We start from the raw sequence: 23,425 nt of genomic DNA on the forward strand, positions 1-23,425 counted from the left end.
AAAGAGAGATAAACACGATAAAGTTGAATATGATGTTAAATGTGTATAGAAAAATCTATAGAGATTTTTTCATTGTATAAAACAACAATAAGATGAATAATTTTTCAGTTTTATCTTGGAAAAAAATTTTGTTCTATTGTAAAGTTACTTTGCGCTGCAAATAACGATCTCCTCAATCAAATAAACTTTTTACTTTATCATTTTATGATACGATTCTCTTTCGAATCAAATTTCGAGTTACTTAAATGTTGACTTTTGAAATTGAAGATCTTTCTCATCATTACACACACATAGATTATATATATATATATATATATATATATATATATATTTATTTATTTATTTATTTATATATTCGTTTTCGGCTCATTTATAAATATTGTAATAATAAGTGAGATTCGAACAATTGTCACTATTTGTTGCTGCATTTAACAAACACAATCACATATCATCTCCTGCAATTCAAAAACCGAATAATCATTTATTTCTTTCTTGGTACGAATAAATAATGGAGCACTCACTGTAAAACATTGAATAATTCATAAAAGAGGAAGCTAATACTTGAAAATTACATTGAGTGTATACTAAGATTTGGAGATTGTTTTTTTGAAGCAAGAAAACTTAGTGATGCCATTTTATTAAATAAGAAAACAAAAAAATCCCTTTAGTTTTGATTTTTTCTTGTAATACTTCACGAAATTTCTTGACTTAAGTCATAACAGTGTATTTGTATAAAGCTTATAATCACCGCTATTTCTGGTTATAAACTTCATATAAAATCTAACTTTATTCCTTGCTTGTTCATTGATGCAACTAAATTGATGATCAAAATGTCTGACATGTATAGTCTAATATGTATAGCAGTTATCGCAAAAGCAGATTTAACAATAAATTCGCACATTAAAGAAATGACCCTACGTTATATTATCTTATTATTATTACGTTATTGTATTGAAAACAAAATTAGGTATATTTCTGGTTTATCTGCGATAAATTTAATCTCGAAACTTTTTGGACGAAGGTTATATATGCGTATAATCACACAAATGACATTATTGTTTATTGTTATGTTATGAAAAGATGGATGGTTTTTCGTGGAAAAAATTGATTCCAAAACATTAATCTTTTTCTTGCTGCACATGAATAATGCGGAAGTAAATAGTAAATTTTATAGTAATAGTAATCAATATACATCTCATATATTAAAAATCGACTTTCTTTGGTTCGCTATCTTAATAAATGCATTAGAACATATGAATTTATTTAATATTATTAAAATTAGAACAATATATTATTATTATTGTTGTTGTTTTACTTGAATTTGGAAATCAATAATTGAAAAGAAGAGAAAAATGTCACTTTGACCGAGTTGTGATGTTTTCACAACTCGGTCAAAGTGACATTTTTCTCTTCTTTTCAATTATTGATTTCCAAATTCAAGTAGAACAATAACAATAATAATAATATATTGTTCTAATTTTAATAATATTAAAGAAATTCATATGTTCTAATGCATTTATTAAGTTAAATTGTTTATTTAACTAAACTGCTGATTTTAATTAAAACAAAATAAATCAATTTATTTTTAATATATAATATATAATATTTATTTGTAATATTGAATGTATAATCCCATCTAAAATATGAATGAAAAAAATCGATTATGTTGCTTCCAAATGTTGGATTCAAAGTAGGACGAATGAATATTCTCAGATTCATACATCATGTACTTTATTTTATTGGCTTAATCAACAGCTCGTAAACTGGACTTTCATTCGGTGCGAGTATTACATCTACATCAGTCATATTTACATTTAACCATTATTTTGAAAATCCTTTTTGTAGATCGAAAATTCTTACTTTTATATTTTTATTTAACTTTTATTTTTACAATTTCGACGACTCATGACATGTATTATCTATTTGTAGATAGACGTGTATGCACAATCGACAACACATTTTTCTTTTCACATTTAAATATATATTATATCATTTGCTTTAAAATTCCTTTTAGGAATTTTTTTTGCTTATGAATCTTCAAGTTTTTTAAACCTTCAATTAACTTCTTCAATTGAAATTGTATTATATATATTTTGTGTATAAAGAATTTATTTTATATTTTTTTTTTTAGAATATTAGAAAAGAAAAGTATCGGAAAATTGTATAAAAATGGTAAATTATTTAATATGTTCTAGATAATATTTACATAATTATTGTATATATTTATTATATGTTCAACAGTTCTATGAATCATAACTTGTGTTTTTTTCGTGCAATAAGAAAACGCGATTATTGTTTTTTTTTTTTTTTTTTTTTTTCACCAAAGATAGACATGTTGCGATTTGTATTTATGACTGAAGAAACTTTTAAGAAGCATAAATTTTATTTCTCTTCATAAAAAAATCTATAATTTTTTATTTATGAGTATAAAGTAGAAAAATAAAACGTAATCTTATCTTAATATATACAACGTATACTTATCTTAATATATACAAAGTTATGGGAAAGATTATACATATGATTCCGATGTAATTGTGTTTGATTTAGGAAAATAAAATGACGTAAGCTATATAATTAAATCTCATAATAGCTGTGTTCTGTTTAGGAATACTGCAACGTAATAAAAACAGTACGTCCAGCGTGGAGCGGCATTCGGGTGTTGGTATTCGAATTGCAGGCTCATTAACTTTCATATTTATTTCCCGTCCGGTTATCTCGGAATTGTAAAGGAAATCGGACGTTTTCACGCGATTGTCAATAACGATCACAGTCACCCTTCGCAATCTTTCGATAGCCGTTTCCCGATCTCCTTGAATAACTAACATTCGTGATTCGCGACTGGCTTTTATTGCCTTTTATGAACTTTCCGTATGTGCAATAAAATCATTGTTTATATTATTTCAAATCGTCAAATAGCACAATTTATTTATAAAATACGTCACGCATTGCATTTTATGATAATCGCACAAAGGAAATGAAATATTTATCTTTTATATCACATAATTTAAATAATCCTGTGATAATAAAATATTTTAATATATATAAAGTTGTACGTATAAATAACGATTCACATTTTATGTTTAAGTTTGAATAAAATTATTGTATTTTACAAAATTATACAATTTAACGGATAAAAGTAATAATAAAATGAGATGTGTGTGTGTGTGTGTGTATATATATATATATATATATATATATATATATATATATATATATATATATATATATATATATGTAAAAGATATATGCATTATAATGTATCTAAAAAATATTTTGACATATAATACAATTTCTTAGAGAAAGAAAGAAAAAGAAAATAAGAAAGAGAGAGAGAGAGAGAAAGAGACGGATATTAGAATATTAAACTTATATAATATCTCGCAGTCATAATAATAAACAACATTGTACAAAATTACATAATTTTGCTCAACTATACTTATGACATAAACGTCCGCTGTGCCCACGCATTATGTCTCGCGATGACAGTCCTCGCTTAGCAAACTGCCAGGAAATTTCGATTAGCGGATCGCGTTGGTAGCCGGTTCTCAATTGAATCAATTTATAGGCTCGCCTGAGTGATCTATATATTTCGCAATTGTTACGTAGTCATTGGTTTCCGCTTTGCTTTGATTTTATTGAAAATAGAATTTAAAAAACTATTAGATATACACTCGAATCAGTCAGATTTCTTCTACGTCCATAATAATAAATAATGAAGAATACATAATGCATGAGACTGAAATCTTCATCGACAAATACGAAAATTCGCATTTAATGTTTTTTCTCATCTCTTGATTGATGGCGGCTTGTCTCGCCTGGTACAAAGCGAATTACGCATAATATTAGCATATGTAAACGTGGTCGGACAATCATACTTGTATCACAATAATCAGAGTGAATATATATAGTTACGGTATACTCATTAGACGATTATTTTAATCTATCTTGAATAACATTCATCTTTTATAATCTTTTATATCGCAGAAAATCTTTAATTAGAGATAAAAGCAACACACCGGATAAACGATTGTATTTATTGCTGGGATGTTTATAATTGCCTATTATATATTAATGTATATATTAATGTAATATATTTCTTTTCCGAATCATTAATTTAGACGTCATAATGTTATAATGTTTTGACAGCAAGATAATATCAAAACTTGTATTTAAGCTTATTTTATCTATTTTGTTTAAATTATTAGAAAGAAATGATGCTTTATTTGCTACTTCCTGCTTTTGACAAAATTTTCTTCAGATTTATAACATGAAACATCGTCAAGTAATAATGTGAAATAGTTATATACGCACTATTATCTTATTGTATTATATTTTATACTTTATGTTTATATTGATTGTTTTATAAAAATATTATTAGGATTATATATTTTTAAAATAATATTATATTTATTTTAAAACTAACTGCAAATGCCAGTTCTCATCTCACTCTAATCAAAAGCAGTAATTTATGTTATTAGTGTTACAATCTACCTTGGCATATATTTATAATTTTAAATTATGGTAATATATTGATAACAAAAATATCGTATTTTTACTTAAAAATCAAACCTCAGAAAATTAGTTATTTTGTGTGTTGTCCTTGCATAAAAAAAGAAAAAAAATTATTTGAAATTCGCAAAATAAATATATGGAAATTCATCGGAAATTTCATAACGGCATACGGAAGTTGATTATTACGAATGTTGTTAAAACACCGGCGTCATTAAAAGCGTTTTTGGCAAATCGAATGGCATCGTCAATGTCTCTCTTTTTCTACCTTTGGTTTGTTAACAGTCGACCCGTCATTATCAAAGTCGCATCAGGACGACCGATCGAAGGACAATCGCGAATGAGAATAATGCACTCGAGGTCGACGCGGGCATTCGATGGGAATTTATGTGTACTTGGCATTAAGTAGGAGGAAGGGAGGGAAGGAGGGACTGGCCCGAATGAAAGGATTTTTGCAAAGTTCCTCGCGCGATGGAAGAAATTGGATCCGATATTATTTAGTCACAGTCCATTCGTCCTGCCGATCGCACAAACTTCACGAGATTGTCGCGTGTGATTTTCTGACGCACAACGAAAATAACAGAAAATAGCACATAAATAGAAGATAAAAATTGTTTATATAGCTGAGTTTTATATGAAAGCGAAAACGTGATTTCTACGTGATTTTCCCCTTTTCTACGTGAATTTCCCCTTTCCTGAGTGTATTACTTAATTTTTTTAAAGAAAGAGGTTTATCACGTAAAAAATATATTCTATATTATCACAATTTTAGCGCATTTAATCAAAATAAGAACGAAAACAAGAGTATATTTTGTGACGTAAGACTAGTTTGAAATTATTAGTAAACATTCAGTATATTTTATTGCCGATATCTAAGAGTTCAAGGCTTAGTGATAAACTATTTAGTGAAACACATATTTAGACTTTGTTATATTGATCATGACCGTGGATCCATGCCCTATTCTGAATTATGTTTTTCAGCATTCGTCAAGAATGCTTACGGTGAGCATTTAATTTTTAGAAAAATTATATATTATTATTATTAATAATTATATAATTATAGTAATTCATTTTTTACTTATAATTTTATAACAGAAAACATTTGTATTATAATACGTAAAAAAAATTTTCCTTTCTTTCTCTTTTTTACACAATTGAAACATATTAACATAATAACAAAAAAATATATTAAAACAATGTGTGACCCAAATTTTTAAGCTTTGATTATTTCAAATTTATAGCCTATTGTTAGAGATTCTTTATAAGATCGAACATATTGATATTTATCGAAAGATAATTGATCGATATTTATGATTAGTTTCACGATCACAATAAAGATAACATAAATTACTGTTTTTGATTACAGCAAGAAGAGAGCTGCAATAAAAATAATTTATATTATCGCAATTTTATTGTTATCATGCAAATATACTTATATTCTGTTAAATAATTAATGTAATTAACTTCACAATTTACCATTGCTTTATTATTTAATTTCGATCAAATCAATTTACGTTCAAATCAGTTGATTCGAAGGATGTTTATATCGTGTTTGACCTTCTTTAAAAAAAGATTTCTACGCATTTGGACATCCTTCGAGCTAAGAGCGATCGCTGTAAACGTACAATCATTCTCACAAGTCTGCAAATTTAGTTAGATGCTATTCTTCGCGTTTCCTTAGCAAGCAATTCACAGCAAAATACACATTAGAACATTAGAAACAAAATATACATCTGGTTGTTCTTATAACCACAGCATACTGTCGAATTTGATATATTATTATTTTTGTAAGAAATATTATTTTTATTTTTAAGAAGACTTATGTCTCCCACAATTATTAATCTAATTATGCTTGATTAATGCTTTATTAATCAGAGTTAAACTGATATTTGACTTGTTTGAAAAGATAATTTCTTGTAGTTTTTTAAGCATATGGAAAATTTTGTTCCTTATGATGTTCCACATACAATATCTTTTTTATGAAATTGTTTTCCTTGCTATTATCTATAACGAAGAATAAAGAATAAGAATAAAAAAATATTTATTGACTTTTTATTAATATATTAATAGGATCTAATGATATAGAATATTGTTTTTTATAAAATAAACGTTTTTCTTTAAAAAAAATTTGATTAATTCTTTATCTTAGATTTTATTGAGAGGGATTAGCTCTAATATTAAATGTTCTTTTATAAATGTATCTATATAGTATTTCAGCTTTATAATAAAAAAATTTGACTCTAAATCCGTTTAAGATGCTACTAAAAATAATGTTTTTGGAGCATCCTATGTATATATGTTTCTAGACAAATTCTTCTAATTTACCTTATTTCGCGAAGATCGAGAGGAAGAAGCAATTTTCGGATCAAACACGTGTCATTTCAATGTTGTTGTTGTTACACCGCTTGACATAACAATCGCAGACAAGTATTAATCGAGAAACGTTTTAATACTGTGCTTAGCGTTGTGGATTTGAAAATAAGGACACGCAATCTATCATTTTGTTTCTTCGTATATTCTTCTTGAGAACTTAAGTAGGAACATCCAGTAGCTCAAATCGCGAAAACAGATCGATTATTTTCTCATTTGAAAAAAAAAAACTAGTTTTCTTCTTTTCATATGTAAGATTTTTTTACATTGATTGAACTGCAATTTCTTGGATTTCCTGCTTATCGGTATAATTATTTTTCTTCTTCTAACATTAATTATTATTCTTAAAGCCCAAAATATTTCAATATTTATTCCTTGGAGCTAGAAAAATTGGGAAAAAAGTCACGATTTTGCATTAGCTCACGATATTTGAACGCAAACTGAGAAAGCCATTATGCGTAATGTAAAATTCAACTGTTAATTTTCTCATAAAATGCAGTACAATGTATCTTCTCGTGATACTTCATATGAATAACAGTTCAGAAATTGTTTACGACGAGATACGATCCTGTTCTCCCGACTAATTTATTAGAAAGCAGATAATTATACAAGCTGTTTGCGCGGAACATCTAGAAGCGTATCGCTATCAAATTAACGCGACGCGTTTAATAAAGTCGATGAGCTTCGAAAAAACTTTGTAGCACGACTAAAGGACTATCGATTGACAATAACGACACTTTTACTGTCTGTGCAAAAAAGACGAATGTCAAAAGCACGGTAGGCTCGTCGTCGCTGCGATAGTGTACGTACAATCTTTGCGGTATAAATAAATCATTTGGCATCTGTTGCCGCATGCGCGCAGAAACATATTATAGAAATAGGGTCCGAAATTTTGTACCTCTTCTATTTTTCTTTCGCAGTCTGGGAGAAAAGTGATTTATTTAATGTTTTTAAATTACGTATTAAATTTACGTATTTGCAGAGATTTGTAAATTTTATTTCACATAGAACTCTTGAAAATTACAATAACATCATTTGGTGAAGTTAAGGAAGTTCTTGATTAATAACAAACATGTGGAACTGAAATTCTTCCAACGATGGGATCAGAGGTTATCGGAATCGTGTTTTTTTCTATCTCTTTTTTTTTTTTTCTTTTTTTACACAAATTCTTTTTTTACAAAGAACACAAGTTTGCTTGATATGATTGACAATGTTGACAGATTGCGTCTTTCTTGCACATGATTCTTTAATCTATAGATAATATACAATAATAATAATAAGACAATTCGTATATAATAATGCTCCCTAATTATCGGTCTTGTTACGTCCGTAATGTGAATTTGATATTAATTTATCGGCGTAATTTGCATTACTTTTTTAACACGAATAGATCAAATGAATAAAGGTCAATTTATTTTTTATTTGACATCATTTCACTCTTCTTCGATCATTCAATATTTAGTTAAAACGTCAAATTGTAATAATAAAAGTTTCCTGCGATATTTATTTCGAAGTTGTTTTAAGCTGAACGAAATTCGAAACATACAACTTTATTACAACAAAATTAAATCGATTTTGGAAACCACGTTGATTAGAAAATGGAATTAAACAGGAACATTTTCTTCATAAATGACTCATATCTGAAAATAATATACCAGCGTAATATATTTTTTATCCAAGTATGAAGAAATGTAATACATTCAGATAATATATTCCTCTTGTTCATTTATAATGTACTCTTTGAATATTATTGAATGTATCATTGATTGATCATTAAATTATTGATTTATTATTTATATCTTTTATGTCTCCGCGTCCTTAAGTTTCATTGGACATTAAATATAGTTGTCAGAAGCACACTTTGTCATTGTATATAATAATTTGTATTTTTTATTGTACATTTTTCTTAAAGCACACACAATTTCATATCGAGAATTTTATTGTCAAATTATGCTAATTTCATAAGAATGATGCAATGATTTGCAAAACCCTAATTAAGAAAGGCAACAAATGTACATAAAAAATTGTTATCGAGTTTATCATCTTGTAGTCGAATCTATAAATTATTTAAATTGATAATGAGCGTTTCGATAATTTAACATATACGATAGCATCGTATGCACATATAGCGGATTGTCCGTGTTAGTTGCATTCTTCTTCTATGATGTATAGCGCCTTTTGCGAATTCGCGTTAATTGCAATTAGCGGAATAATTGTGAAAATTGGTTGTAACTTTTATCGCGTTTTCAAATTTGTGTTGTTATTTTTATATATATTATCATTTCTAATTTACTCTATAAAAATTTTATTATAGAGCGAAGAGATAATGGAGGGTATGTATTAGTATTGAAAATATTGACATTTATATATATAATCATGTTTTAATATAAAGTCAATGAAAATAATTACCTAAGGCAATAAAAAATTAAACCACAAGATTATCAAATGAATTATTATAGATCTCTATTAATTTATAATTTTGCATAATTATGTAATTTTTAAATATGTATTTTAATTTATCTGTAATTTTTTAATAATTTAGAGCACTCTATACTGAAATACGTCTTAAAGATTCAATGTTTAATTAACCATCAATAAAGTTATGATAAAAATTTGTGGCGCAGAAAATAAGGAAATTGAAAATAGCCGCCTAAAAAGATGTTCTTAAAATAATAATAATAATAATTGTGGAAGAATCAGTGAACGAATTAATTAACAAAATAACGAACTCATTTATTATTCTTTCTGTCACCTTACGTCAAATTGATTTCGGAAAAGTTTGATTCAATTATAAGGAACACCAATTTATGATCTTCGTATACGGAACTAGACAGCTTTAAGTCATTCATTAAAGTGCACAAAGATTCTCTACCACTAGCCATAATAACATTGTGTACAAAATTAATTGTGAGGGTTGTGATGCATCTTACGTAGGCCAAACAAAATGATTATAAAAAACCTGCATTACCGAACACCGTAATCACATTAATAGATCCGGTCTTCGGAACTCCGTAATTACGGATTATAAAATCCAGGAGAATCATGATTTTAATAGGGGGGAGGGGGGGTTACAAATTTTGGATAATGAGCCTTGTTGTTAAGGAGCTTAACGTCAGAGATGTTCTTCTATTAAAACACAAAGATCAGGCTTAAATCTGCAGGACACTGAATTACTCATGCATCCTGTATACCCATTATTAAGAAATTGAAATGACTGTTCTAGTTTAATTGGTTTATTTTGGTTTGATGTGCTTGCCTCGCTGATCTCGTCGTACTTTGTTTTTGTCTATGGTTTCGTGACAGTCTAAGCAATATCGCATAACAAGACGGATCTGCGAGTCCACTGAACGTTTTACTATTACATCTGAATCGGATCTTCCATTGGTCAGTTTGTGATTTTGTTAATTAATTTCTCTCTCTCTCTCTCTCTCTCTCTCTCTCTCTCTCTCCTCTCTCTCTCTCTCTCTCTCTCTCTCTCTCTCTCGGTTCTAAACCATCATTAATTTTTTAAAAAAAGAATACATCTTTTTAGACAGCTTTTTTCAATTTTCCGCAAGTTTTTCTCACAACTTTGATAGTGAGTAATTAAACATTGAACCTCTAAGACGTATCCCCCCAGTGAAGAGATTCAGCATTACTAATAACTAACATTATAACTTAGACGATAGCAAGTTTTCTCATTTTTTATATAATTTTTTATATTTTTGTCTTGACCGCGCTATTATTTTATCATTATTAAAACACTGAAGAGAATCCAGTCAAGGACCGAAACATTTGCGCTTTTTATTTTATTTTATTTTATTATATGTATTTTTTTAATTATATTCTTTGTGCCTGTTATTTTTTTTTTTTTTTTTTTTTTATCTGCCTTTTTTGTGTATTTCGCGACATCTCCGTTGAATGTTATACATGACTTATAATTTTAAATTGGCGTTTTTGTTCTCTGCGGTTTTCTCAACATTTTCATAATTTTTTATGACTTTTAATTAATTAATTAATTAAATTGTTTTTTAATTTGACTTTTTAAATTTAAATTTCCATTAACTTATAGGCTCTCTAAGCCTATTGTATCTTGATTATTATTATTGAAACCTTCTATCATATTTACTTTATTTTAGTTTCTAATATATTACTAATATATTACTACTATAATATCTGTACCGATACTTTTTATCTACGTATTTTGATGTATGTTTGTAGACCTCGATTTTCAGGTTCACTGTCTATAATTTCGGAACAAAAATAGAATTCAATCGCTATGACACGATTTATGACAAAATCCATCGTAATGTCAGCTTCTACCCTTCTCGAGTTCTACAATCGAACTTCTCGTATCGATGTACCGCAAGGAATTTGCATTCTCTCTCACGCGTGTATCGTATTATCATGCAAAGTGATGATCGATGAACAAAAGTAATTTAATATCGGCACACATTTCACATGATGTGACCTCCTACGTTAGTAATTATCCAGCAATTCACTTGAATAAATGCGACACTCACTGCGGTTACATGAGATCATGTTAACAAAGTAACATGAGACACACCCTTGGATGTGCCCTAAATGTGCTTAGATGCTAGCTGAACTGAGGAGGTCAGAAGCAAAAGGGATGTTAGAGTAGCTCTTTTTTTGTATTCGTATATATTTTGCCCTATATTTACAAGAAGTAAAAAATTAAAATTTTCCAAGATTTTGAATGGCACAGAATAATATTGTAATTTCAAAAATTAAGTAATATTTTAGTAGAATAATGGATACTTTGTTAAATTATTATAAGAAACAATGGCTTATGAATTATACTTGGTTAAAAATCGCGAGATCACATTGTTTCATTGTTACAATTAACTGTTAGATTGATTGTAACAATTTCTAATGTTTATCTTGATTTTAATAGACTTTTAGAAAATATTAAAATACTTTATTGAATATCTAATAAAGTAAATATCATAGTATAACATTATTAGTATGTACATACATACATGTTACAATATGATTTATATTTCTAATTGATATGAGAAGAATTCTATTTATATATGTCTTCAATGTCAACAATATTTGTGCGTTTATATAGATGACCGAACACAACATTTGTTTGTGTCATGATTATTTTACGATCATTAAATCGTCATTTGCAGAGAAAACTTGGCTTTTTACCTCCTCGAATTAGAATTAGCGATTAGTATACGTTATATCATTGTCGAAAATTGTATTCGGAGATATGTTATACTAACGATACACTTGATTAATTTTCACAGGTACTGTCTATGAGCGAGGAAGTGAGACGAGTCCTTTACGCAAACAGTGCCATTTCCCTGGACAATGATATTATCGTGCCTGATCTCATCGGGACGACGGAAATACTCAGCGACGAGCACAGGGAACAGCTCTGCCGTCATCTACCCGCGAGGGCGGAGGGTTATCAATGGACCCTCGTCTTCAGCACCAGCCAACACGGTTTCAGTCTCAACAGTATGTATCGAAAAATGGCGAAGATCGAAAGTCCGATCCTGTTAGTCATCGAGGACACCGAAGGCAACGTGAGTCTCTTATCTATTAATTTAAATTATACAAATAAGAAGAATGGAGATCGAGTGGTTTTAATTTGATCAAGATATACAATTATTTTAAATTAATCTCAGTACAAGAATAATATGTATATTTGCTTGTGACTCTACGAACACTTATTTGTATATTATATATACATATTTGTGTTATACTTGTATAGTAATATTAAAACACGCGCATACATAATGTTCTACACCATATATCAGAAATTTGCAATACAACACTTTTTATAAATTACAACAATTATTTGATGCAAATAATTTATGTATTTCTATTAAAAAGATTATAATAAAAATTATATATACAGTACCGGCCAAAAATATATCACCTTTAGTATTTTTGAGTATAAATTTATTCAAAGTGCACATGGATATTTGTAATATCATAATATATGTATATATATATATATATATATATATATGAATGAGGAAAATCGACACATTAAGAGAATCTAGTGGAACGTCAAGACCAGTCAAGTCCTCTTAATTAAAAAAAACTTTGCAGTCATCATAATTAATTTAAACGAAACATTAACATGCAACGCCATGTGTTTGCATGTTTATTCGTTTCGTTTTACATCCATTTAAATTGATTTTCTACTGGCTCGTTCGCTCGGACTCTTTATATAGGAACAAACGCGCAATATCATGTGATATTTTTTTTTTGGATTTTATACTATATGATATTTTGTTACAGGTATTCGGTGCATTAACGTCGTGCGCCTTACATGTGAGCGATCACTTTTACGGTACCGGCGAGTCTCTGCTCTTCAGGTTTACGCCAAGGTTCCAGTGTTTCAACTGGAGTGGCGACAATTTATACTTCATCAAAGGCAACAACGAAAGTTTAGCAATCGGTGCCGGAGAGTAAGTATTTTTCAGCTTTCGCTTTTTCTCACTTCTTTTCTTTTCTTCTATCGATCGAGAGTTTCACGAAGTTGGTGTATTTTATTATTTTTCTTAGTGGCAAGTTCGGACTCTGGTTGGACGGTGACTTATATCAGGGCAGGACACAGTCCTGCAGTACATACGGAAACGATCCGTTGGCACCGCGCGAAGACTTTGTCGTCAAGACATTGGAATGTTGGGCATTCATATAGGACACGGCCTCATACCCCCAGCCTGTCGCTCCTTCGCCCTCACCGCAGCCTAATTTAACCTGAACTTGTGAGCTTCACGAAGGTTTTGCTCCCCCTCCCCTTGTCTAGGAGAGATTAGAGGAAGACTAATGATTCTAAGAGATTGTCAGACAAGTTAAATCGTATCGATGTTGCCATGATATCGATTACTTCAAGCGTCATTTGGGGAATCTCACCCAATGTTAGACAGGATGATTCTCCCAGAAAAAAAAGAACGAATCGTCAGTGTCGACATAAAGGGACAACGACGACATTGCCTGAAGATGACGAAATTGACGAGAAGCAACCTCGAAAGGGATGCGGACGGTAAAAAGAAAGAGGCTGTCATCCGAAATTATGCGATCGTAGCGCGTGCCATTTACACGCGGATTTACGTAGGTATCACGTAGCTACTGATTATCGTTAATTGTCCCTCACTCCTCTGTCTTTTTAAGTTGGCGTATTTATTCTATTTTTTATATTCTATTGAATGATCTTTGCTCGTTAATTTGATTTTGTAAGTTGGCCGAGAGTCGAAGAATTATGATTACTTTCTACGATAATCGTTACTTCGAACTAGTCGTGAGTTTATGACACTTCTAACGCCGATATAAAGATAAAGATGATGATGATGATTAAGATGATAATGGTGATGATAATACAGATGATTATAATAATAATGATGAAAGAATGAAAGTGTGAATGATTGAAAACGATATGGATGGTAAATGCGCGAAGCGAAATATATAATATTTGAAAGAAAATAATTTACGATTCAACACGATGAAAATACTAAAACTAACAGTTTGTTGATGTGTAGATAATGTAGATAGTAAATGTAAATATAAATATATATATTATATATACATACATACATATATATATACACTATGATTGTATTGCTATGATTTCGACGGTACAGTAGAGAGAACTCTTTGCCGAACACTGTGTAGCTCGTCATGTATAAAGCAAATGTTTATTAACACGAAGAATGTACACAACACGCATATATACATATTACATGCATACACATGGGGATTGATACACAGATTACGGGAAGCGTGCTCTCGCACGACCGCGGATGATCTATGATCTGAGAATATAAAATAGTCTTATTATTTAGTACAGAAAGAGATACCTCGTGCTAATCTTACAATTATGAGAGAAGAATTAAAGGGAACCAACGGACAAGAAGTCAATGAGATGTGCAAGTAAAATCGAGTCGAAGCGTATTCGTGAATCTTGTCGTCAGTAATTAGTAAATGTGCTTTGGAGTCATGAGTGACTACAACGAACACACATGCCTGTGCCTGCTTCGCTCTCTTTGTCTCCCTCCGTCAAACTTACACGCGACTATTGAAGCGAATACTTTCGAGCGTGAGTCCATCTTACTACCAGCGTACGAATTTCCTGATGTAAAAAAAAAAATATTGATTATCATAGAGATATAGCGTATATCTCGAACGGATGAAGAATCGTCGCGTTCATTTAAATTTAGACTGACTTTGTACGAACGTATACACACACAATCGTACACTGTCCGAGCTTATAATCTCTATCGCGCGAGTATCACGAGGAAGCGAGCAACGCGAGCGTTTTCCGAGATAATCGAACGTGTGTATACTCACTCGTCACTATTTAGCGCGCCTCGTCGATCTGCAAAGAGAGAAGGAACAAAATTTTGTACACGCGCGAGATTCGGACGAACTTTCCTAGAACGTTAAGTCGCAAGTTATTGTGCTGAATTGCTGCTGCAATTCTTTTGAAAAGGCCCATTTTGGCGCGTGCCACGTCGTGATCAACATCGCGACAATCTTGAATGAATCACGACACGTTTTATACCATGTAGACTTAATAATAATACCGCCATATCTCTCTCTCCCCCTCCTAATTACTCTAGATAAAATTTGTACTTCGCGGTCACGCGTTGTATCGTTTCTATAAACTTTGGATTTCGGATCTTCGTAATCTTAACAAAGGCGTTTCTCTGTTAGTTGATTGCCGTATGACAGGGGCGCTTAATGACGACCAAGAGTGCTTATTATACTAAACAACACATGTGAGCACAATAAAACTTTTGATCTATCTTTACCTATTTCTCTCTCTCACATATACACACACACAGACACACACACACACACACACATCTCTTCTCCTGGTGTAACGCCATGAACTGAGTTCGAAAGACTGAACAGCTGATCCAAAATATCCCGAAAGAAGGATGATCCAAGTGTTTGCGTACTTCAGTTATAAGATGAATTAAAAGAAAAGAAGCTTCCAATTTGATCGATTTGGACGGAGCACTTGATGAAAAATTCTATCTAGGATTGAGACCGACATGATTCTGATGAGTCTAATTTTCTGTATTAATGTCAAACAGACATAATGTAGACGTTAAAAAAAAGGGTAAAACTATATGCCAATCAAATCGTGAGAGAGAGTTCACAATAAACAGATTATTTCATATCCGCGTGATCTAACGAAATCTCTCGATTTATCGAGATTACAACAGTTTCGATCCTCGCGAGTTCGACGAAGCACAAACAAAATATTCTACGGCTTACTAGGGTGATAATTTCGAATCTTAACCGTACTTTAACGTGTGACACACGATAATACGTTGCGTATGATTAGCGTTGCTTAGAGCATAAATTAGAGTTTAGGCGTAACCTTGTGATATTATGTAAAAAAAAGGAAAAAAAGAGTTGCGCTTTCGTAGATGATTTGTTGAGTTGCTTCGATGGTACCACACAGTTGCACATGCGACATTGTACGCACGCGCGCGCATGTGCACACACACACACACATGTACACATGCACATACGCACACATATACATACACATACACCCTCGAGATAGAGATCCTTCCTCTTCCGTTTCCCCTTGATTGTGAAGCGCGCATGCGACAGTGGGAACATTGCTCGAAAAATCTATAGAGCAGTTTTTTTTATCGGAGATTTGAAAGAATGCGAAAAGGAGGAGTAATAGTATTATATACGCGAAGCGAGAAAGAGCGAAGTATGTGCGTCTGCAAGATAATGATAACGATAAGCCAAATGAGATGCTTAAGAAAAAAAAAAAAGAGTACTCACGTGACCCTCGCCTTAATGTAAAAAAAATCAAGATGTTAATGTGCATTGTAAAAAAAATAAAATTAAGTATGTTTGGGGGAAATAAATTTTCTGTCGATTATTTTTGTTTCGCACACGCGAAATCATTTATGTTTCGTTTATTGTGTTCGTAATATCGAGTTGCAACGTAATTACAGCCATTGTAATAATGTATGTACGAGATCTTTCAAGAAGAACGATAAAAATATTTATAAATTTTACCTTACACTCGCGCAGATATCGGGTCTATTAATTAATAGTCGTATGTTTAATCGTGTGCCATTATTACGAACACGTGTCGATATCGTACATTGCCATGTATTATATTAATGTGAGTGGCACTCCTCGCTATCATTCTCGGTAAGATTTGACACTTTTCTTCTTCGACGAAGCGTCTTTAGTGTATCGAATTTAAAAATATAATGCGACAAAACAGATTTAAGAAACAAACGATATTGCTTCTGTAGAAATAAATTAAAATGTATCCAGTGGCGGATTATTTATTAGACACAATAATTGTCTATAACTTCATATAAGAAAATCTCGCAGGTGTATAATTAATAAATTTATATTTGTGATAATTCAATTTCACAAACAAAGAAATTAATAAATTAATATTCGCGATAATTTAGTTTTAAACGAAAACTTTTTATATGGTTTTTTAAAAATAATATATGATTTAATATTACATATATAAAATTTGTTTTATATACATATATATAAAAGAGAAATTGAATCAATTTCTTGAATCATGCAGAGAGATGTTTCAGAGATCTTTTGATCCGTCACTGAATGTACTAAATGAGACTTTAAAAAACGCTACTGTATCGAAACATTTTGGCATTTTACTTGTATACATATGTATTTCGTATACATCTCTAAGCAATTGCGAGAAATCACTAAAAAAGTAATTATATAATTTTGCGTATCATCCGATAGAAAAAAAATAACACTGTTTCATCGTGAATTAAACAGTGTGACGAACTTATGCCTAACAGAAATGTTACGATGCATTATGTACTTGTTTTTTTCGTAAATACTCGCTGAGAATTACTATTATAACTATTTTAGAAATGAAATATACGCAACATAATTTTATTTGTTTAGATTTAAAAAGAAGAAAAAAATTATGTGCATATTCTAAGAGGGCACATTAATGCTTCTATGTTCATACTGCAGAATGATAAATTGTACTGATATATAGGGTGTTCCATTTAACTCACCATCTTACTTTTGCTTTCCAAAATTGATACGTATCCGAATTAGAAGTATTTGCATAATAAAAATTTAATGAAAAATTTAATTATCAAAATATTCGCTATCACGTGCATTTAATTTAAAGTCGTAAAGAAAATGTTTAGATTTTCAATGAAATTTTTAAATTTTTAATGTTTTTTTCCATTAAGAAAATATTATTGTTAGATCTGTTCTCTTTTTTAATTGTATTTTTTTCCATGCTATATCCTCTGTATTTAAAATAAAATTAAAATCTATATGTAAATATTAAGTATAAAAAAATCAGAAGAAAAATATTGTGAAAATCAGATTTTGTGATAATAATGGAACACCCTGAATATATTTATACTCTATAAAACTATACAAATACCTGTAGAGTTTATTTAGAGTATATATAAGATCTATAGGATGAGACTAGCCGGATTCTAATATGCAAAAAAATCGTACGCTCGGTATCGGCATAATATATATCTATCTAAAAAATACACACGTGTAGTCAACATTAGCGGTCATTAGTAAACTAAAAAAAAAGAAAGAGAGATCAAAGATAGAAAAAAGAAGGGAGGGACAAACTCAAGCAAGCAGCACAACAAGGAGACACATACCCTCGATATACACATTGTCAATTAGATTCAGACTGACTGCAGGGAGACTTGAACACGCATAAACAGTTCGATGTTCTTCGATGTTTAGCTAGATAAAGTTGTCGTCCTCGTTAAAATGAGCACGTCATTGAGAACACGAGTCGACGCATCTAACACGGGCCAGTGGCGTAAACGTGAAGTGATTAGCGGCTAATGGGACCCATTTGACACATTACAAAAAAAAATATTCTAATATATATATACATATATATATTATCAATTACAGAGAGAAAGAGAGAGAGAGAGAGAGAGAGAGAGAGAGAGAGAGAGAGAGAGAGAGAGAGAAAGTAGAGAGCATCAGAGAGTTTGTTTGAGATAAAACACAAGCCAATGGTTGGTCTTAACGCAGTTGTCAGCGCACAAGCCACTTTGGTCTCGCTACGGAACCACATAATTAACGCTGTGTACGCTACGTTATCGATGTGTGCGTCTATTCACAATACAATTATACACAGCTACCTGTAAAGAAAAATCTCGTGTTTCTTGTTGAGAAATTCTGAATGTTTTCAACCGATGCTTTGGGGAAAATTCTATTGCGTTTGCTTTGCACTGTCGTGTGTGAACAGCTGTCGTAAAAATTAATTAAAGTTAACTGGGATTTAACTGCGTGATTTATTATCTCTTTTCTTTTTTTTTTTTTTTTTTTTTTTTCTTGCTTGCTCTCTATCTTTAGAAAGGGGCAAAACAAGTCGGCTTAAACGTCAGTTAACTTTAACTAATGTTTAGCGAGACGATCCCCCGTTGCATAAATGTTTAATCGGCTGTTAATGTAGACAGATATTTGTAGAACTGTTCTTATATACGATCAGGAAGCTGTTTGGTTCACAATAACAAAAATTCACATAATTGATGTAACGTTCGTAGCGGTTCTGTGTTGAAATCCCAAGTTCTAGTGACAAGCTAGCTAGCGCAGCGAAATTTTGTTGTAAAGCAGAAATATAGACAGAGCAGAGTTTTATTGAACTCGATGGCAATGTTCCAAAATATGCATGAGCATTTTGATGTAAGGGAATTTCCAGTACAACATTATCAGCTCAGAGATTTTCGACGCGGTGCGTTGTAACGAGATCTCACTGTATGTTATGAAAGAGAGAGCGACGTAAGCTCGGCGCGAATAGTAAAACTATTAAAAAAATAAATTTTGCGAGACAAAAGAAATTTGACAGTTTTGTAAAATCCACAAAACAATGTGATATATCCGCTGAAAAGGAGAACAATTTTATGCCAATGTACATATACATAATACAATTAAATGTCTCATATATAGGTAACCGCTGTTATCTGCATTTGTTTACGATAGTAATTCAATTGTTGTTTTGTGTCGGATTGAAAGAGAAAAGAGTCGAAGCATTTCTTTCATCTATCAATTGTATACATTATGTCGAAACAAGCGTTGAAATACTATCTATTACAAATGTTGGTGAAACCGAGAAAGCGGATATCTCCGGCACGCAAAAAACAGGTCTTTGATATATTTAATTTAAACGCAGAGTATATAAGTGCAGAGAAGCAATAGTGAATCTTTCTTTATATCCCTAGCGCCGAGAAAGTTCGCATAGAGAGAAAGAAAACCAGAGATTCAGGACAGATATTTATGATATAAAAAAAGAAAAATGCAAAATATGTAATACCACACTTCTGAGACTGTGTTGATCTTTTTATTTCCCATTTCCAATATCTGACAGATCTTCCTTGGTCTCATTACATTTCTATATATTCTTATAAAATTCTATACGATTAATATTATTTTTAACGTTAACTTAAAACTTTTTAATTAAGCAATATTTTATAGTATTAAAATATTATTAGTATATAATATATAAAAAATATGATCAAATATCTATAAAATTAAAATGCTAAAATGTTCTAATGTTAACAAACGATATAAATATAAATATTTTATTAACATTTTGCTTTCATACTTTATTATTTGTAATATAGTAAAAGCATATTTAAAAAATTTCATATGTAATATTAAATATCTGATTAAGAAATTGAGATATTATTTTACAACTGATATTATTTTATTTTATTTATAAATATTTAAGCTTTTAATTCGTATTATATCACATCTTAAATGGAAATAATTTAACAAAATTAAAATAATCAAGTGAATGTTTAATTTACACTAAAGCAACAACAATAATAGCAATAAAAAGTAAAATTATCACTATCCAATAACCACATGTACGATCTTTGAAATGAATATTACGGACCTGCTGAGTTTTGTTGATCAAAGACTCGTCAGTCCTATCCATATGATCAGCCAGATCATCAATTATTTCTATATTGCAGTGAAAATAAATTTAAAGAGGATTTATTTTTATATAAAAAATGTATCTTAATAATCTTTCAAAATCTATTACTACTTACCATTTTGATGATCCACTTCATTGCTAATAGTTTGTCCAATCTCTTTTTGACGAGCAATTACTTTACATAATTGTTCCAAGCCTTTATCTTGTTCTATAAGAAATTCAATAATTAAAATTGAAATTATGTGAAAAATGTATTATAGCTAATTCCTTTTTCTTTAAGAATATTATTATTACCTTTCAATATTTGCTCTTGATGACTCATAATATCACCAACAGATACATGTACATTTAATGGTTTATCATCATCGTCATCATCGTCAACAGCCCAAGAAGTTGTGCCACCATCAGCAAAAGCTGATGAACCTGCTCTTAATAAATTAGAACGCGACGATACATAATCATTTGTATGCGGTTCATACAATTTTTGTAGCTGAACGTTTTTACTTTGCAATTGTTCCACCTGCCTTGTCCTACGTTCAGCTTCCTCAAATGTTCTATCATATAATAATTACATTTTAAGGAGTTTATCAATTCAAATAAAACTATTTTCAAGCATTCTTCAAGCATGTGAAAAATTAATATATATATATTACATAGGTCGCATATATAGGGATAAAAGGATACATTGTTTTTAACTTTGATGCTTCTTCCACTTTGCTTTTTAATTGCTGAACTTCTCGTGTATATTGTTTCATACGCAATCTTATATTGGCAGACAAGCTGGCATAAACTTTTGATGCCTTTGGTTCTCCTTCACGCAGAGTAAGTTGTTCCATAATCTCACGGAACAACTTTTCACATGCGTCATATTCCGTAAGCCTAATGAATTTAATCAAATTTTTAAGTACAAAATATATAATAAGTAGTTATAAAATAAACAGAAATAATATTGTCATTTAAAATTTTTACAAAAGAAATGTAACAGGTTATAAAGAGCCAAATATATATAAGAATGTAGAGAAGAAATAATTTATAAATTACCAAGGGTCGATTCCTTCGATATTAACAAGTGCCATTTTCGTTGACGTAAATGCAGTTATATTGTTACTCCACAAAATATAAGAAATATTTTAAAAGACATTATCCGTTAAGGAAAACATTATCTTCTCAATAATCAATGAATGTATTGTAGCTATATTATTTTCCATTAGGTGCACTGTCCATTAAAAAAAGATAGTAATAACAATTTGTATGTTATATGACAATTTATAATACAACACGGTTTTTTAAATAATAATGACGCAGACTTGAATGACAGTTTAGATATTTAAATAACCTCACAAAATTACATATTGTCAATACATACACTCATAGTCGCGATGTACGAATATCTAGAAAATCCTAAAGAGCTCTCACCAGAGAGAAACCTGAACTACATAATTGGATTCATTTTTCGGTGCATGGTAAAAGGACCGATTGGTTCGTGTCCGTGCTAGATCCACAATTCTGGATCTCAAAAGTATATGAAATATTATGGATTTATATTAGTATGTTTTTTTTATTATATATTATTAATTGCGTAGTCTTTTTCGCTTTAATATTATGTAATGGAGTAATATATGTATATATATATATATATATATGTATGTGCGTGTATATACATATATAATTATTATATAATTTTTTTTTTTTTTTTTTATTGAAATTATTAAAAAGTTATATATATTTATATTAGAATAATATATAAATATATATTATTTATATATATTTTAAGTTAGAAATTTATATTTTATTTATATGTATATTAAACACATACAAAATATAATTTTTTAATAATTTCAATAAAAATATCTTATATATTATATAAATATCTTAATTAAATATATATACTCTATAATATATATCAAAGTGAATAAACGTACATATATTAGTATATTAATATAATGTACTCACAGTCATAATAATGTTTCGATTTTTGAAATACACAATTATAGATGTAGCAATGACACAAACCTACCGGTCGTTTTATAATACTTATACATATACACAATATAAAGTTTATTTTGTTGACTATAATTTTAAAGTGTAATTTTTATTAATAAGATATTTTGCGATAAAAAAGGGACAAAATATGACAATATTTTTCGAATAATTTTTTTTAATTGGAGAAAGATTTTAGTAAAAATTGTCCGAATTATATCGTATTCATGTTAATCGTAAAAATCTCATTAATTCATTCTAATTATTTTGAAAAAGATAAAATAAAAATTACAAGTTTTTTTTACTTGACAAGCATTTTAATTCATATAACTAACTTATTACAGTTAAAGAAGGTCCTCGATGTCATCGAAAGTGAGAATGAGTAAAGGACGAGTAAATTTTGATTACATATCTTAATTAAAAATTAATATATTTTATTACATATTATTTTAGCTGCCCATCTTTTTTCATTTTAAATTTTAATACACGTTATGGATAACAATATAGTTATATGTGCTATTCAGAAATTATTTAAAAATAACAAAATTGATTTTAATAATTCAGATCAAAATACATATTTTAACTAAATAATTTAAATATTTTTTATACACGTATAATATATAGTGAATAATTAAA

At 29.7% G+C, this 23,425-nt stretch overlaps 2 protein-coding genes across 17 annotated transcripts in view; one reads left to right on the forward strand and one right to left on the reverse strand.

Moving 5' to 3' along the window:
• The window catches only part of Mtd (TLD domain-containing protein mustard), a 131,240-nt gene extending 114,501 nt beyond the window's left edge, over positions 1 to 16,739 (forward strand). For all 16 annotated transcript variants that reach the window (XM_072888357.1, XM_072888360.1, XM_072888355.1 and 13 more), the window contains 3 exons: positions 12,135 to 12,416; positions 13,141 to 13,310; positions 13,408 to 16,739. In XM_072888357.1, the coding sequence (XP_072744458.1) occupies positions 12,135 to 12,416; positions 13,141 to 13,310; positions 13,408 to 13,543 (588 nt within the window). In that variant the 3' untranslated portion in view covers positions 13,544 to 16,739. The remainder of the gene's footprint in view (positions 1 to 12,134; positions 12,417 to 13,140; positions 13,311 to 13,407) is intronic.
• Positions 16,740 to 19,173: 2,434 nt separating this feature from the next.
• On the reverse strand, positions 19,174 to 22,197 carry Syx8 (syntaxin 8). The gene is made up of 5 exons (XM_072888364.1): positions 21,851 to 22,197; positions 21,494 to 21,688; positions 21,104 to 21,363; positions 20,925 to 21,017; positions 19,174 to 20,835 (listed from the first exon to the last, which is right to left on the reverse strand). The coding sequence occupies exons 1-5, from the start codon at positions 21,883 to 21,885 to the stop codon at positions 20,675 to 20,677; spliced, it is 744 nt and encodes a 247-aa protein (XP_072744465.1). The 5' UTR covers positions 21,886 to 22,197; the 3' UTR covers positions 19,174 to 20,674.
• Between the last annotated feature and the right edge of the window lie 1,228 nt (positions 22,198 to 23,425).

Source organism: Anoplolepis gracilipes, chromosome 3, assembly GCF_047496725.1.
Source record: "Anoplolepis gracilipes chromosome 3, ASM4749672v1, whole genome shotgun sequence".
NCBI classification, from domain to species: domain Eukaryota; kingdom Metazoa; phylum Arthropoda; class Insecta; order Hymenoptera; family Formicidae; genus Anoplolepis; species Anoplolepis gracilipes.